The sequence below is a fragment of the Centroberyx affinis genome, unplaced genomic scaffold (genome assembly GCF_046629955.1).
Source record: "Centroberyx affinis isolate AG114_WGS23_722 - 3 ecotype Tasmania unplaced genomic scaffold, CSIRO-AGI_Caff_v1 ptg001499l_1, whole genome shotgun sequence".
NCBI classification, from domain to species: domain Eukaryota; kingdom Metazoa; phylum Chordata; class Actinopteri; order Beryciformes; family Berycidae; genus Centroberyx; species Centroberyx affinis.
Window position 1 is genome coordinate 452,501 of NW_027279963.1, and position 12,623 is coordinate 465,123.

Consider the following 12,623-nt stretch of genomic DNA (forward strand, 5'->3'; position numbering starts at 1 on the left):
TTTCGGTTTCATCAAAATAGCCTTCATCAGAGCATCACTTAAACTCACTTTACACAGCTTTTGGGGCTGGCATAAATGTGTATGATCATAGCACAAGTATAGTACAGACAGGTAGTATCAATCAAACTGATGTATGTTCCTTTAGGGGGAAAGAGCATAAAATAATGCTTTCTTTTCATCTGAAAAGCATGGAAGCGCACTAAGCACACAGAGGTGAAACCAATATCGATCTTCTCATCAACAGCGAGTTGATCAAAGAGCTTTTTTTGCGCAAATAAACAGTGTATTTCTTACAGATTTAAAGACAGAAAGGATGAAAGGAGCCAGTGTGAGATGCAGAGACAGATCAAGACACAAAGAGACTACAGCTGACAAAAGAGTCAATCACAAAATGTGGCCAGGTGTGTGTGTGTGTGTGTGTGTCGTGTGTGTGTGTGTGCGCATGTGTGCGTTTCTCACTGGCTGTGTTGGGTTGCCGTAGGAACAGGTAACATCATTTTCATGCCAATTTCCCCCCTTCTAACTGCCAGCATTAGTTGTGCTAATTTGTTAATTTGTGCTAATTCCAGTCATTATCAATTGTGCTAACTGTGCTGGTAATCCAATATGCATTTGAATAACCTTAATTTTGTGTGTGTAAATTTTGTGTGTGTGTGTGTGTGTGTGCGCGCGCACCTGTGTTGGGGAGACATTTATGGGCCCGGGTGTGATTGAGCGGCCGACACACCTGTACCTGTGTGTTTTGGTGTGTGTATGTTTTGTGTGTGTGTGTGTGTGTGTGTGTGTGTGTGTGTGTGTGTGTGTGTGTGTGTATGAGTATCGGACCCATCTGTGTCGTTACAGCAGAACAAATCTCACAGGTCATCGGTGGAGCGGAATGCTATTTATAACTTTCATTATCCTCTCTCTCTCACCTCTCTCCTTCAATCCCGTTGTCTCTCGCCCTCACTCTGACCTCATCTTACAGCTTTTCTCTTCACTGATCCCACCTGTCTTTCTGTCTCTCTTCCATCCTAATCTCTCTCTCTCTCTCTCTTTCACACACCTATATCTTTCCACTTGTTAACATTCTGTCAATCCTCTCTCTCCCCCTCACGTCTTATTCTCTTACTCTCTCCCTACATATCCCCTTCTCTCTCTCTCAGTCTCCCGGTGTTTCTTTCTTGCCCACCTTATATCATTTCCTCTCTTTCCTCCACTCTCTCTACCTCCTCCGTGCCTCCAACCTTCACTCTCTCCCCTTGACTAAGTTTCTGGAGTAGGAACCATCTAGCCTTGAAACAGTACACCTGTCTGTGAACAGATGATACCACACACACACAAAAAAAAGACAACCATCCCCCCTATTCAACCGCCCACCAGCCTAACCTTACAACACCATCCACACGCACACACACAACCCCCGACTTCCTGCAGCCTCACACCCAAAAACACACACCAACACACACAGCGGTCTGTTACTTACTCAGTGATTTCCTCGGTGACCGTGTGTTCGACCTGGAGTCGGGAGTTGACCTCGATGAAGTAGTGTTTGCCATGTTTGTCCACCAAAAACTCCACGGTCCCTGCGTTCTCATAGCCCACCTGCAGCAAAACACGGTAAGGAAGAGGTTTTTAAGCACTGAATGATTCAAATAACAATGTCAGTTATGTAGACACTCAACAACAACAACACACACCCATCATTAACAGTCTCTCCTCTCTCCTCTCCTCTCTCCATGCAAATACAGCTATTTAAAACTAGGAAAGAATGAGAAGGTTCATGTTTTACTGGTATGGAGAGACGAGTGCATTTTTCATGGTCTCCTTGTAATGTAATAATTAGATCATAAATCAAGGGGGATTTATTGAAAGCTCATCATCATAAAAGATGGCTTTCCACCACTGCCTTTCAGCCACACTGCCTTTCAACACAAATTCTTTCATCTCATTCCATTCAGCATAACTTCCTTGTGGCCAATATGCACTTACAACCTTACTGTTCATATGCACACAGCTATATGCTGCTCAGTGTAGTGATATGTGTAGTCTTTTGCCCATTTGTCTTTCTCTCTGTGCACTGTATGTGAGGCCCAGTCATCCTTGTACCATGTTGGCACCATCAGACTAAGTTGACAGTACATATTGACATCTCTGCACCAGTGTCACAGAGACAAATTCCTGTCAGATGCACCATGGCAAACCAAACATCCACTAGAGGCTATGCTTTACTAAAAAGCTACAAACCACATCTTCCATTTAGGATTTCTGTCCAGTCTACACCAGAAGCAACTGTTTTTTTGTTGTTTTTTTTTATCTTTCAGAACAGAAACTCTAACTGAAACATTTTTTCCTACATAGAGCCAACTATTGAATAAAGCAAATAAATAAATCACTCAAACAGCAAATCCCTCAAATCTCAAATGAACAAAATAGGCATATTTAACCATATCAATGATGTATTTCTGTTTCTGCTTGTGTTTTTCGAGGCTATGTGCTTGATTTCACACTTTTGAAGGAGGATTGTCCTGAGCTGCTGTGTATGAGGAAAATCTGTAAAACTCAACACTGTGATCCAGACTACACATATTTAATAGCCAGAGGTCTGAGGATGACTAGAGCTGAAACCAAAAGGTAGAAATAAAAAAAAAATGAAGAAAAACTCAATATGAAAAAAATTACTGTGAACTGGTATGCGTTTATTCACTAAACAGTGAATCTGCATCCATTCAGAGTATAGCATGTTAATTATAAGATAAATCAACATCCTTGTATTCCAACACTGGTGTTTCCCATATGCATCCATCTAAACCCCAGTTTAATTTTGCCTGGTGGGAGCAGCAAGCACAGTGTAATTTTGAGACACAAATTACATAACAGGCCATTCCAGCCAAGCAATCTGATTGGTGAAAATGGCTGGAACATCCATTTAACCAATCATAGTAATCTGTGCAATTGCCTCATATCCATCACTGATTATTCCAATAATCAGAGCATTACCATATTTTGACATGTACTCCCCTGCTCCCTTTAAAAGAAAATATTGAGAGGAAACAATTCTTGACATCAAAATGAAATTAGAGGGCTATGAGCAATCCAAAATACAAAGAGAGATCAATCAACACGAGTTGCAAAGAAGCAAATATAATTTGCATAGAAGGTACAGTATGATAAATCCAAAACAAGGTAGTAACTACCATCTGCAGTTGTAAAAATCTGTTTGGGGGCTGTTTGTGGAACAGGCCATTTTGTTTTGTTGTTTTGTTTTTTTTTCCTCCCTGCTGAAGCGTTTTTTTAGTCTAAGGTCTTTTGGTGGAGTTTAGACAGTCTGAACACTTCAAGAGGATGTGAATGATCTAGATGAATTCCCTCTTCCCTGTCTTCAAACAGATAAACAGAGAAAAATGCATGTTTAGACCTTAATTGTTAAACCAGTGTACCGCCTAAAGGACCACTTTGATTGCCAACATTTGGCTAGCATAAACGTATTCAATGTCAAGACAATCAAATGGGCAGGGGTAAAGAGAGGGAGGGATTGCAGAGAGAGAGATGGCCTTAAGCTGAAAAGCAGTAATTAGGATTTGGCTACTGAACAAGCACAAAACTCGCAGAGAAAAAGGAAAATTGTTTTGGAGAGGGAGTTACAAGGAGAAAGCATATGCCCACAAAATACACACACACACACACACACACACACACACACAAATACATTAGCACGACGGCAAGCATACACACACAACCACGCACTTGTGTGTATGTACATGGAAACACACACAACCAGAGAAACTGTATCTTTCTGCCCCCAACAGACACATTAATAATGAACATAGGTAATATAAAGTTAACCCTGAGCAAGGCCAGGAATAGTGGTGTGTGTGAGTGTGTGTGAGTGTGTGTATGTGTGTGTGTGTGTGTGTGTGTGTGTGTGGGCTATGGTTTCAGCTGAGTAAATCAACACCTGCTTTGAGCTTATCAACTGGTTATTAGAGCCATAATTAGCAGAATTAGGTTTGTTGTGAAGAAAACTCATAACAGCAGCTCGAGCTCTGAGGGGAAATCAGACAGATCAGGAGCACAATACACACACCACACACACAATTACAGACACATGTATTCATATTCACTGTGACCTTGTACAACAACACATGTGTAAAGAATATTTAGATACACACTCGTACTCTTGAGTTCTGTTCTGTAGAGAGAAATTAGATCCATAATATGGCATCTGTAGCTTCCCACAAGTTTTACCACAGAGACTCATTAACATGCACACACACACAAGTACACACACACACACACACAAACATAATGGCATCAATAAACTGCGCTGAACATAAAAAGTCACAAACGTGCACACACACAGACATACACACTGACACATGCAAGGGCCCGCACACAAATAGAGAAACTACACCAAAACCAAAACACACACACTCAATTCTTCTGTAGCTTTGTTCTCCCAGCTAACATAAAATGATATATAGTCTGGTGGAAATTAAAAAATTAAAAATAGGTGTGTGTGTGTTTATGTGTTTTTGTGTGTGTCCGCACCACCTGTGCAGAGCTCCTATTACCCAGCTGTTGGGATGATTAATATGGAAGCCATGACCTCAAGAGAAGTAGTCAGGAATAAGCAACACACACAATCACAGACACAGCACACTTCCATATACACATGTACTGTATTTAATCCACATACAGACACACACAGTACACATCCACATTTATAATATATGCTTACATACACGCAGGGAATCACACACACACACAAAATGTAAATTCTCAGCCCGAGTCTCTTAACCTTCTCTGCATGGAGCCACATTTTTCATCTGGTTTGTGTGTGTGTGTGTGTCTTTGTGTGTGTGCGTGTACTTCTTTTACAGCTTGCTACAGTGATGATAAATACATTTAGCTAGTACCCAAGGCCTCATTGATGAATTGTAACAGTAAAACAAGGCACAAGGCCTGCACAGTAGAATACATACAGGCACATACACACACACACACACACACTATCTCTCTGGCACACACTCAAACTTACACACACACTTACAGAAGGACAGACATGTGCCAGCCACTCAACATGCACGCAAACACATATTCACACTGATATGTGGATCAGTCACTTCATGTCACACACTCTCTCTCTCACACTCTGAGTCAGTCACTGAAGTACCAGACAATGTAACAGATTGAGTGGCCACTGTATTACAAGGTCTGACAGGCAAATCAATGAGCTATACTAGCACAAGAAAAGGTCACTGGGGTGGCGCGCACACACACACACGTATACACACGTGGCTTTCCACTCCTTCCCACTGACTAGGCGCTACGTGTGTGACTGAGCTTAAATGATCCTAGCACTGATGAATGTATATTGGTCTATAGCTTTGAATGGAAAGTGACAAGGACAGATAGCTGGTACTTTACAGCTTTACAGCAGAGAGAAAGAGAGAGAGAGAGAGAGCGAGAGAGTGAGAGAGAGAGCGAGAGAGAGAGAGAGAGAGAGAGAGAGAGAGAGAGTGAGAGAGATTGCATCAAGAACAATTCATGGGGAGTTTATGGGAGATAAATGAGTAAGTATAGATGGAGGAACGGAGAGAGTTAAAAAGAAAGATTGATAGATGGACCAGAGGAGGATAGAGAGAGAGACAAGTAATGAAAGAGTGAGTGGGTGGGAAGAGAGAGGAGAGAGAGAGACACAGAGAGACTCAGGGAGTGAAAGAGTGGAATAGATTGAGTAATCAAAGAGGGAATGAAGAGCAGAGAGCTACAGTGACGGAGGGAGTGACTGTCACTCTCCCCGGTTTCTCTTCTTTTAACAGTCTTTCCTGCTTGCCCCACCACCTCTCTCTATCTCTCTCACTCTCTCTCTCTGCATTGTCTTTGATCTGCGATTCAGCTTGAAACCATCTGCGACATCATTACAGGGTGTCAAAATTCAAATTCAAGTACTTTCCAAACACCGTCAACGAGGATTGTCGACGGGTTGCTTTTTTTTTTTTTTTTTTTCACCCCCAGCACCTCACAGTGCCAGAAAATTTCCCACTGCGTTCAAAATGCTGCTTCTCGACTGCACCGTGCAAAACTTTTGGGTGAAATCATTCATCATCGAGGTGGAGGGAGTAGAGCAGAAAAGGCAACAGGAACCAGCAAAGTGTATTCATTTTTCCAAAGCACGGGATCTATCCTGTTATGCCCATCACTCTGCCTCATCCTCTATGCGTGTGCAGCTGTGTGTATACACTCAGTGGCCTGTGAGGAAAATGGTAAAACACAAAAAATGTATGCAAATAACAGGTTAGCACAACAGTGATGTGCAGAAGTACATCTGAGGACACACAATTTGTCGAACCTTGATGTGTCTGGGCTACAGCTGAAGAAGACCCTGCCAGGTTCCAATCCTGTCAGCGAAGAACAAGATGAGGCTACAGAGGGTGTGTGATCACCAAAACGGGATGACTGAAGAGTGAAAAAACACTGCCTCGTCTGACAAATCCTGGTTTCTGTTGCAGCATGCTGATGGCAGGGTCTGAGTTTGGCAAAAACAACATGAATCCATGGATCCATCCTGCCTGGTGTCAGTACAGGCTGGTACTGGTGGAGAAATGCTGTGGGGAATGTTTTCTTGGCTCACATTAGGCCTCTTAGTGCCAATGGAGCATCATTTGATCACCACAGTGAACCTAAACGTTGCTGCTGACCAGGTGCATCCCTTCATGGCCACAGTCATTTGTCAGATAGATACTTCCAGCAGGATAACGCTCCATGTCACGAAGCGTGCACCGTCTCAACACGGCTCCAGGAACATCACAGTTCAGTTTACTCCAATGGCCTGCAGTTCCCAGATCTTTACCCAATAGAGCGCCTTTGGGATGAGGCGGAACGGATGTTTATAGCTAGGGCTGTGCAAAAAAATCGATACAGGTGAGTATTGCAATATTTTTTTCCATGATACTGTATCGATTTTCCAGCCCCTTGTATCGATACATTAAAAAAATTATTCATGTTTTAAACGGATTTAAAATGTCCTTAAATTTCCCTCAAATCCCTTTGAATTATATAGTTTTGACTCAATTTGTCTGCTGAGTTATCAATATAATGTGATGTACATATTAGACTACCCAGGTGGTACACAGCAAGTTGTATTTTCAGCTCTGTTTTTAAATTTTCAGTAAATTATGTGGCGTATTGCAATGTATCACAATATGTATCGTATCGCAATGTATTGTGATACAATCGTATCGTGACCCATGTATTGTGATATATATCGTATCGTGAGGTCCTTGCCAATACCCAGCCTTATTTATAGCATGAATGAGCTGGCTGAATGACTATTGAGTCTGCATGGATCAAGATCCCTGTGGAACGTTTCCAGCACCTTGAATCCAAGCCTCAAAGAATTCAGGTGGATCCGAAGGTAAAAGGAGACGACTAGCGGTACTAGCTAGATGTACCTAAAAAAGTGGCCACTCAATAAAGTGGCCATCCTATTCAAGCGCTAGTCTGGAGTAATGGGGCTGCTGTAACATAATGGCCAGATAGGCTTCTGTATTAGGTAGACAAAAAGTTATTTCTAGAGTAGTTTGGTCACACTAATGTAATCTGGTGGCAGTATGTGGTGGCAATCAATGGTTTGTTCTTCACGCTTGTCCCATTTTGTGAGTGGTAGGCAGAGGGCATTTGAGTTTTCCAGTGTGCGTGCAATAGTTCATTGCTGAAGGCTAGTAGGCTGTAATTGTCTTTTGTAACCCTGAAAACGTTTAGGCTGGCAGTTTTGAGAAATGCTCATGCTGTCCTTCTGTTTGCGTGCATTTTTTGTGTGTATAGTCATCTTTTTTGCTGGGACTGCACTTTGTTTACTCCTCTTTGGCCAAGTTCAGTGACATTTAGGGTTTAAGTTGTAGTGACTCTTAAGTGAATGAGGATTGCTATTGCAGTCCATTTTGGCTCTTCATGGTTGCTACAATTTGTGATTAGCCTAGTTTTGTGTAAGTTTCTGAGTAGCTAAGTGCTTTGCAAGTCTATTGTTACATTAGTGGCAATGGTTTTTGTCACACTTTAGTCGTGTTTGGCAGTGTTACTTTGTGTGGCTCTGTCTTTTGTAGCTTTCCGGTTTAAAAGAGGTTCATTCTGTGCTGCTTTTGAGAATTGCAGCTTGTGCGCTATATTGGAACAGATAGGCCATGTTAGTGATCCCATCATTAATTTGGCTTGCGGGAATCTAAGGCCCTTCTGCAGAGTAGTTTCATTGCTGCACAAAGACAAATACACACACAGGCACACACCCACAGCGGAGTGCTAAGCATAACAATCCCTTTTGTCACCGAACTCAAGTTAAACGAAGGAAACTGGTACCTGTGTAGAAACCTGGCTTGGATGTTAATGAAACAGGGGAAGGAGTGAGGTGGTAATGCCATTGAGGTTTTCAAGTGGGAACCTCCCATCGCATATGTTCAGTTGAATTGGGCCCACAACACTGCCAGGAGGCAAAACAGGAACCCCCCCCCAACCCCCCACACACACTCACTTATCAGACATACACTCACCTACACTAGACACACAAGTATAAATGTAATAAAATGTTTCCTCTAAAGATTGTGACTGCAGGATTGGTGGCACTACATGCCAATACTGCAAGGACTGACAATTTTGAAAATCTTTCACCACATAAAACGTACCGACTCATCCACCCTACTCTCTCCCTCCCTCCATCTTCATATTTCTTTACTCTTTTTGTCCTTCCCTCCTTCTCCTTTATCCTTCCCTTTATCTGACCATCTCTCTCTGCCCCCCCCCCCCTCCCCCCTCCCCCCCTCCAACCCCTCCTACTCTTCACCTCTACCAACCAGAGAGCAGTGCATGCTGGGTCATGAAATGTCCAGGGGCAGTAGGAGTAACGCGGTACACGTGCCACAGCCTTATATGTGTGTGTGTGTGTGTGTGAAGTGCATGTGCGTGACACGGCAGAGGCAACAAACAAATCAATCACACAATCGATGACATTGATCTGTTAAATGGCGATGTCAGGTCACATTAGTGCAAGCGTGTGTGTTTCAGTCACGTTTGTCAATTTAGGGTGACATTCAGAGCAACTGGACTGACGCCAGTGGTTTAAATAATGGGCTTGGTAGATTAACTCACTAGTTTCGAATACAATCAATACTATGGCTACTATGAACATTCATTCACACAAGCACACATGCATACAAAAACACATTCAGAGAGATCTGTGCCTTCAGCTAAGTCAGTTCTCACAAGAAAGAACATGGTTGGCTTAGTTCAACTATAAATACTGTTTTCTCTGTGTCGAGTAAAGTCTAGTAGTCTACAGATTGTATGAATTAGGCAGTTCAACTCCTATTACCGGGGAAAAAGGCATAGTTCAAGAACATTCGACTTCATCCACAAAGTCGAATTGAAAGGATGACAAAGATATGAATGGCAGGTGCGAAGTGACCAATAACTGAAAACACTGGCTGTGGTGTTCAGTGGAAGGATGCACACCGTGAAAATAACTTATCAAAGTGCCCAACAAGAATTATCAGATGTTCTTTTCCCCAAGACAAACCACTTGTGTTTGTAGAATGAATTCTCCTTTACTCTAATTTGCTACGCCGCAACCCTAATGCCAATTCCTCCGACTAAATTGAGCTGTTTTTCCCCACCAGCAAATATATCGTCACAAGTCAGTTTTTCTCACTGTCACCGCCCTAAGCTTGGGATTTTTGGCCCTTAAGAGTGCAAACGCACACACACAAAATCAACATACACAGCCTAAATTATGTATAAAATGCTTTTAACAAACAGGCTTGTTGCAAAGTGTTTCACAGACAACAAAGGCCAAAAAACGAAAAAAGAAGTGCATTACAAATTTGGGGCGTGAAAGAGAGAGAGAGAGAGAGAGAGAGAGAGAGAGAGAGAGAGAGAGAGAGAGAGAGAGAGAGAGAGAGAGAGAGAGAGAGAGAGAGAGAGAGAGAGAAAATGACAGAATGCAGGAAAACAAAAAAAGGGAAAGGAAACGCTGGCGAGGTGAGATAGCAAGGTTGACTAATCTACACTAAACAAATGTGTTACTGTGATCAAGTGTAAGAGTGTGGAAGTTCCACCTGGAAAACAGGTGTCTGAAATTGTTAAATAGATAGGAGAAGGGGGAGGGTGAGAGGCTTTCTTACATTTCTTAATCTAAACATCCCTACCTTCAATCCACCCATTCCTGCATGTAGCTACAGATCATGTAATACTGCCGGATAATATAATAACATGTCAAAATGCAATAAAAATGACCCTCTAAATGAGTCAAAAAAGTAATAAACCCTCATAATGTAATATATTATTACATAAAGTGGCAATTATTGCATCTTCACGGGTGCAATTTATTTTAATATTACAATAATCAGTCTGACAATGTTATTGAATTATCTGGCAGTTTAGTAACAGGTTTTATTACATTTTTGACCCATTCAAAGGCATAGAAATGAAGTAGAATCTGCACAGTACAAGTCACTCCCAAGGTGAACAAATGTATTAAACACCTATAGATGTGATGTGTCAAGCTCCCTGCTCTTGAAAACAGCGTCACTAAACTTTCTTGATGGGCAGGTCATGTGACTACAGACAGGACCCCAAAGACGTTGTGATTGGGATGTGTGTGCTACAAGTTGCATTTTAACATCAATAAATCATGACCACATTCATTTTGAGACATTAGTATAATTACTGTAAGCAAATGAGACCATCGCTGAGAAGATTGGCAGCTTCCGCCGGCCTCTACACCGCATTTTATATTGTGTGCCACTGGGTCAGATTTCATGAGCGCAGACCTGGAGGAGGGCGCTGTCCCACTAGCACAAACAGAGATAAGGCTTTGAGAGTTTTTCGCAACGGCAGATGGTGGACGGAGTGAAAGGCTGATGGGGAAAAAAAATCACTTGCAACATGTTTATCCTCTTCAGTAAAGAGAAAGAGAAAACAAACGCACATGGAGCGACGCCAGGGAGGGGAGGGGGGCAAATAGCAGCTTTATCATGACAGGGTGCAACAGGGTTTATGGGAAATGTAGTCTTAATTTTGACAACGCTCTAGCACTAGCAAATACTACCGGTGTGAGATAGAGACTACCAATCTCTACTATGGTTTAATTTGAAATGATAGCACATTTAAAGGGACACTACTACACTGTTACATTACCCAGCAGCCATTACCTTTTCAGTTGCTACAGTGCATCTCTCCCTACACCCTCCAACTCTCCCTCCATCTAAACCTTGCTGCCTCTTCCTCCCTTTAACTATAGTTCTCCTCCTCCACCCATCTTTCATTTCTGACTCTCGTTCCCTCTCTCTGGGGGATTGGAGTTAATCTGGTGCCAAGATTCTCTGTAATCTGATCCAATTCTCTTTCAGACTCACACACACACACACACAACTCTCACCCGATTCATTGCTGACAAACCCACAAAACAACACACACACACGCACACACACGCACACGCACAGATAGATCTGCTCCAATTCAGTGGTGCCACCTCTCTAATCCTTTTGCTGCAGGGACCTGCCAAAGCAGCGGCGCTCACCCACCCGCACACAAAATACACACAATGTGTACAACCACAAATACACACATGTTCATCAACGTGCCCATAAATATACACGCAAGACATGTAGTACACACACAAACACACACAACATACATGCCTAAAGGCACACAAAATTCACATGCTCATAATGAACACAAGCATGCGCACACCCACACACTCGATCCCATATGCACCCACACGTTCACATTCATCCCAGCTGTAATGGAAAGCAGCTTGACCGGAATCCCTCCATCCATTTATTCATCCCTCCATTCCAGCTCTCTTCCAGGCTTAAAGTCTATCACTTATTTCTTCCACCTTCACTCCTGCCCGCCCATCCTCTTTTCCCCCTACCCTTTTCTTCTTCAAGATTCACGTCTATCTCCTGTCCTCTCTCTCTCTCTCTCTGTTTCGTATCCTTCCTTCCCCTCCTTATTCTTTTTCTACCAATATTTCCTCTCGTCCTCTTTGGGCTGCAGCTAAATTTAAAGCGCCAAGTCATTCGTCGGATGAGAAAAAAAGAAATATTGGCTGTTCAGGCCATTTTATTCATAGGGCAATTACAAGTTTGTCCGATCGATAGGAAAATGGATGTAGTTTAGCAATAGTATAACGCTTTGGCCACGCAGCTGGATGGAAAGGCTTGCATAGATCTGAACGGGAGGTGTGAAATGATAATGTGATACTTTATTTAAAGATTGTGCATAGTACCCTACAAAAATGGCAAATCATATAAGACTGCACAAAAAATGCCCAAAAAGTCATACTCCTCAAACAAACCACTTCTTTCTGAAGTATAAGTTATCATTTTTCTTGCACCCTCCCTCCTTCCATAGCCGTCTGATCCTTCCCTTTGCTATTCTCACTTCATCTCTCCGCTCTTCCTCTACATGGCTAAAAGTCAAAAAAGTTACTTTTCTACCGCCCCCATCTCTCGGTCTGTGGCACTTGTCCTTCGCTCCACTTTCATCACGCTCTCTCTTCTTCGTCTTTTCACGGTCGTCTAGCCTTCATAAAATAAGTCTTTTCAACTCAAAAAAGTCAAGGAAATTTGATGAAAGGAGGCAGA

The 12,623-nt window shown here is 42.4% G+C and overlaps 1 protein-coding gene across 1 annotated transcript in view; it reads right to left on the reverse strand.

Annotated features, from left to right (window-relative positions):
* LOC139650512 (pyruvate carboxylase, mitochondrial-like) overlaps positions 1 to 12,623 on the reverse strand; it is a 269,814-nt gene that overhangs the window by 225,790 nt on the left and 31,401 nt on the right. The window contains exon 9 of the mRNA XM_071527203.1: positions 1,466 to 1,584. Coding sequence (XP_071383304.1) covers positions 1,466 to 1,584 — 119 coding nt within the window. The remainder of the gene's footprint in view (positions 1 to 1,465; positions 1,585 to 12,623) is intronic.